General features: G+C 35.8%; 2 protein-coding genes across 2 annotated transcripts in view; one reads left to right on the forward strand and one right to left on the reverse strand.

Moving 5' to 3' along the window:
• The window catches only part of LOC107758093 (hydroxyacylglutathione hydrolase, mitochondrial-like), a 6866-nt gene extending 4342 nt beyond the window's left edge, over positions 1 to 2524 (forward strand). The window contains exon 6 of the mRNA XM_016575750.1: positions 1553 to 2524. Within this exon, the coding sequence (XP_016431236.1) occupies positions 1553 to 1652 (100 nt within the window). The 3' untranslated portion in view covers positions 1653 to 2524. The remainder of the gene's footprint in view (positions 1 to 1552) is intronic.
• Positions 2525 to 3142: 618 nt separating this feature from the next.
• The window catches only part of LOC107758094 (cytosolic Fe-S cluster assembly factor narfl-like), a 5840-nt gene continuing 5295 nt past the window's right edge, over positions 3143 to 3687 (reverse strand). Inside the window, exon 8 of the mRNA XM_016575751.1 lies at positions 3143 to 3556. The gene's annotated coding sequence lies outside the window, so the exon portion shown is untranslated. The remainder of the gene's footprint in view (positions 3557 to 3687) is intronic.

Below are 3687 nucleotides of genomic sequence, written 5' to 3' on the forward strand. Positions count from 1 at the left end.
GGAGGGACCAGCCGCGGAGGCACCAGCCGCTGAGGCACGAACCGTGGAGGGACCAGCCGCTGAGGCACGAGCCGTGGAGGGACCAGCCGTTGAGGCACGAGCCGTGGAGGGACCAGCCGTTGAGGCACGAGCCGTGGAGGGACCAGCCGTTGAGGCACGAGCCGTGGAGGGACCAGCCGTTGAGGCACGAGCCGTGGAGGGACCAGCCGTTGAGGCACGAGCCACGGAGGGACCAGCCGTTGAGGCACGAGCCACGGAGGGACCAGCTGCAAAGGCACCAGCCGCTGAGGCACGAGCCGTGGAGGGACCAGCTCTGCAGTCAACAGCCGTGGAGGAACCACCTTCCTCATCCATGGAATCCTGCACTTTTTTTAGGAAGCTCACAGAGGCTGGTGTGCGAGGAATGCTTTGCCTTCTTTTCATGAATGGGTACACCAGCGCTTTCCCCAGCTCCTCCAGAAAATTCCTCCTCCTGGAACTTTTCCCCTGTCTCCAGGTGGGATTGATTTCCCTCCACAGCACAAATGAATTGTAGGCTAAGACATCGATTATATTGAAGAAGAGAGCCATGGGCCAGCGAGCTGTCTTCCGTCCACATGTGTATGTTGCAACGATCTGGAATATTACACACACACACATGCACAAATTTTTAGTAAATGTTCTGTCATTTAGTGCAATTTACTTTTTTTTTTCCAGTTCATTTCAACTTCAGTTTACCATTATTTCAATAAAAGCTGTCTTACTCTGATGCAGTCTTACCAGTTAATTTGTGTGTGTGTGTGTGTGTGTGTGTGTGTGTGTGTGTGTGAGTGAGAGAGAGAGAGAGAGAGAGAGAGAGAGAGAAAGCGAGCCTTTTGTTGTTTGTTTTCATTTATTTTATTCAACATATTCTCACAATGTGCTCTGTTGCAGTCTTACCAGTTCATTTCTGTGTGTGTTGTGTGTGTGTGAGAGAGAGAGCCCCTTTTGTATTTTTTTCCATTTATTGATTGGTGTCTATTTTGCACTCCTGATATTCTAGAGAGTCACCCCTTGATTGCTGCACACTTTTTTTCTGACCAGTGGATGATTTGTAGTTTGTACCACCAAAAGATTCACTGAGTTTTCACATTTTTTCGTATTTCCCATTCATTTCCTATGTCGGTCATTTTTGACCGCGAAGAAGTCAAAAGTGTGACTATTTTTTTTTTGACCCTTTAACATATCCGAATCATGTCCATGAAATTTTTTTGTGTGTTCATATTGCTAATGTGACAAAAGTCACCAAGTGTCATCTCATTCCGATGAAGCTACGATTTTTAAAAATTCTAAATATACAATTTTTCGGTCAAAAATGACCGAAGAGGGCCAGAGGGTTAAGACTGGTTTTGTGGTCCAGGGTGGAATCTATTAAATATAATCTACATATTAGATACAAAATATAAATCATATAAACCTTCTTGCACCATCTACACAAATTAACTTAGTCAATTTGGAATATTACTATTAAAAATGTATATAATTTTAAAATGAATACTGTTTCCCCCCTCATGTCTTTGTGTTTGCACTTCAGAGAGAAGTCGGTACCAGAGCATGCTGGGACCAGTGACCCGATTGAAGCCATGAGAAGCATCCGTAAGGAGAAGGACGGCTTTAGAGTCCCAAAGAATTGAGCTTTCAGGCTTGTCTTTCCGATGGTCATCACCACTACGCTTATATCTGCTCATCACTTGACTAACAATCGCAGGACATGCAGAAACTCCATTTACAGCAAAAGCACAATCATTGAGCTGGTATGTTATTTCCATGTTTTTTCTTTAAGACAGCGTATCGTCTTCGGTGAGCAATAAATAGGATTGTTAACCTGTAAAACAATGTTATTTAAAACATTGCTGCAAGCAATAGATCAAACAAAAACAAATTATTTACAATGTTTTCATGAATACATTTATGCCACTGATTCGCATTGATAGAAAATTCAAATGTACTAGGTCTGTTTTGTAGGCACAATTTTATTTACGCAAGTTTACGTAGGTTTTATTTTTGACATTTTCAGCTTTTGGGAAGAGCCAGGCCATGTGGTTAAATTATAGTTTTATGTCGAAATGTTTGTCTTAATGTGCAATGTTTTATTTTGTAAATCAAAAAGAATTATTTTTAAGATGTTATGAACAAAGCGTATTTTTATGTCAATCAGAAAATGACATTTGATGAAATTGTGTTTATTCTGATGTCTCTGGATGATTTTGAATATAGAAATTATTGAACAATGCATACTGGTTTTTCGCCTTGTTTTATCTCATCCAGTTATTGTTTCAGCCGAACTTGCACTTTTTGTCATCAAAAATAACAGATATTATTAATTATAATTATAGTGTTCATACTGAATAAAGTCTTAATGTAAATTTACATAGCTGTTTGTTTTTTTCATAAATCCAGCTACAATCTTGATTAATGATGTGTTGTTTTATTACCTTATTTTGTATAAAACAATATTAAGTACTAATTGTTAAACACAAATTTTTCTTGTTGCAATAAAAGTTTTCCAACCTTCTTGAACCTATTGTATTACCAAACGATTTACATACAATTTTGCTTAATAAAATTATAATAATTCAAAGTATCAAATTACAGTTTTAAATGTCACATGTAAATGAAAAAAAAAAAAATGGCAATATCAAGATCATTTAATATTTAAGAGTTTTTTTGTTGTTTTGGTCATTTAAAAAAAGCCCAGAATCAAAATACCTATATTAAAGAAAAAATTAGTGCTGTCAAACGATTAATCGCATCCCCCCAAAAAAATGTTTGTTTACATAATATGTGTGTGTGTGTGTGTACTGTGTATGTTTATTATGTACATATAAATACACACCCATGTATATATTTAAAAAATAAGATATGTTTATATTTTAAATATATTTATATATAATATATGTAAATATTTTTTAAATATATACTGTGTGTATTTATATATACATAATAAATAAACAGTACACACATGTAAACAAAAACTTATTTTGGATGCGATTAATCGTTTGACAGCACTAGAAAAAAGTAAATCACAAATATATACATAAAGAATTAATAGAATTAAAATATATTTATAGTTCATTTTCTCAATAAATAGAATTACATTCATGGAATAATTCATATATTTATTATCATAAATCAAAATATATTTTAAAAAAGAAGAAAAGGTATAATTTTCAGTGCATACTACATAGTAACATCTATTGCGTTTTTTTTGCATTCAACACTTTCAAAGTAACAAACTCACAAATACATGAAAGAAAACAATAACACAAGGCAACATTCATGGACATAGAAAAATTGCCTACTGCTAAAAGACACATAAAGACCGGTTTAATTTGTAGGCTGACCCCAACCTTTTCCAGCGGATACTTTATAGAAGCAGGAAATAGAACTTCATCTGTCTTATCAAACATAATCACATTTGCTAATGGCGTGTCTAGAAGTGTTTAGCTGGTGTAGTGTCAAATGCATCTTAAAGTGTAACTTGACTTCGACAAACATTTAACGGAAGGCAAAGAAACAACTTAAATGGTTCATCAGTAGGCCTGTCGCAATAATCAATATATCGACTTATCGCGCAACATACAGTGGGTACGGAAAGTATTCAGACCCCCTTAAATTTTTCACTCTTTGTTATATTGCAGCCATTTGCTAAAATCATTTAAGTTAATT

The sequence above is a fragment of the Sinocyclocheilus rhinocerous genome, unplaced genomic scaffold, assembly GCF_001515625.1.
Source record: "Sinocyclocheilus rhinocerous isolate Xijiao unplaced genomic scaffold, SAMN03320098_v1.1 scaffold234, whole genome shotgun sequence".
NCBI classification, from domain to species: domain Eukaryota; kingdom Metazoa; phylum Chordata; class Actinopteri; order Cypriniformes; family Cyprinidae; genus Sinocyclocheilus; species Sinocyclocheilus rhinocerous.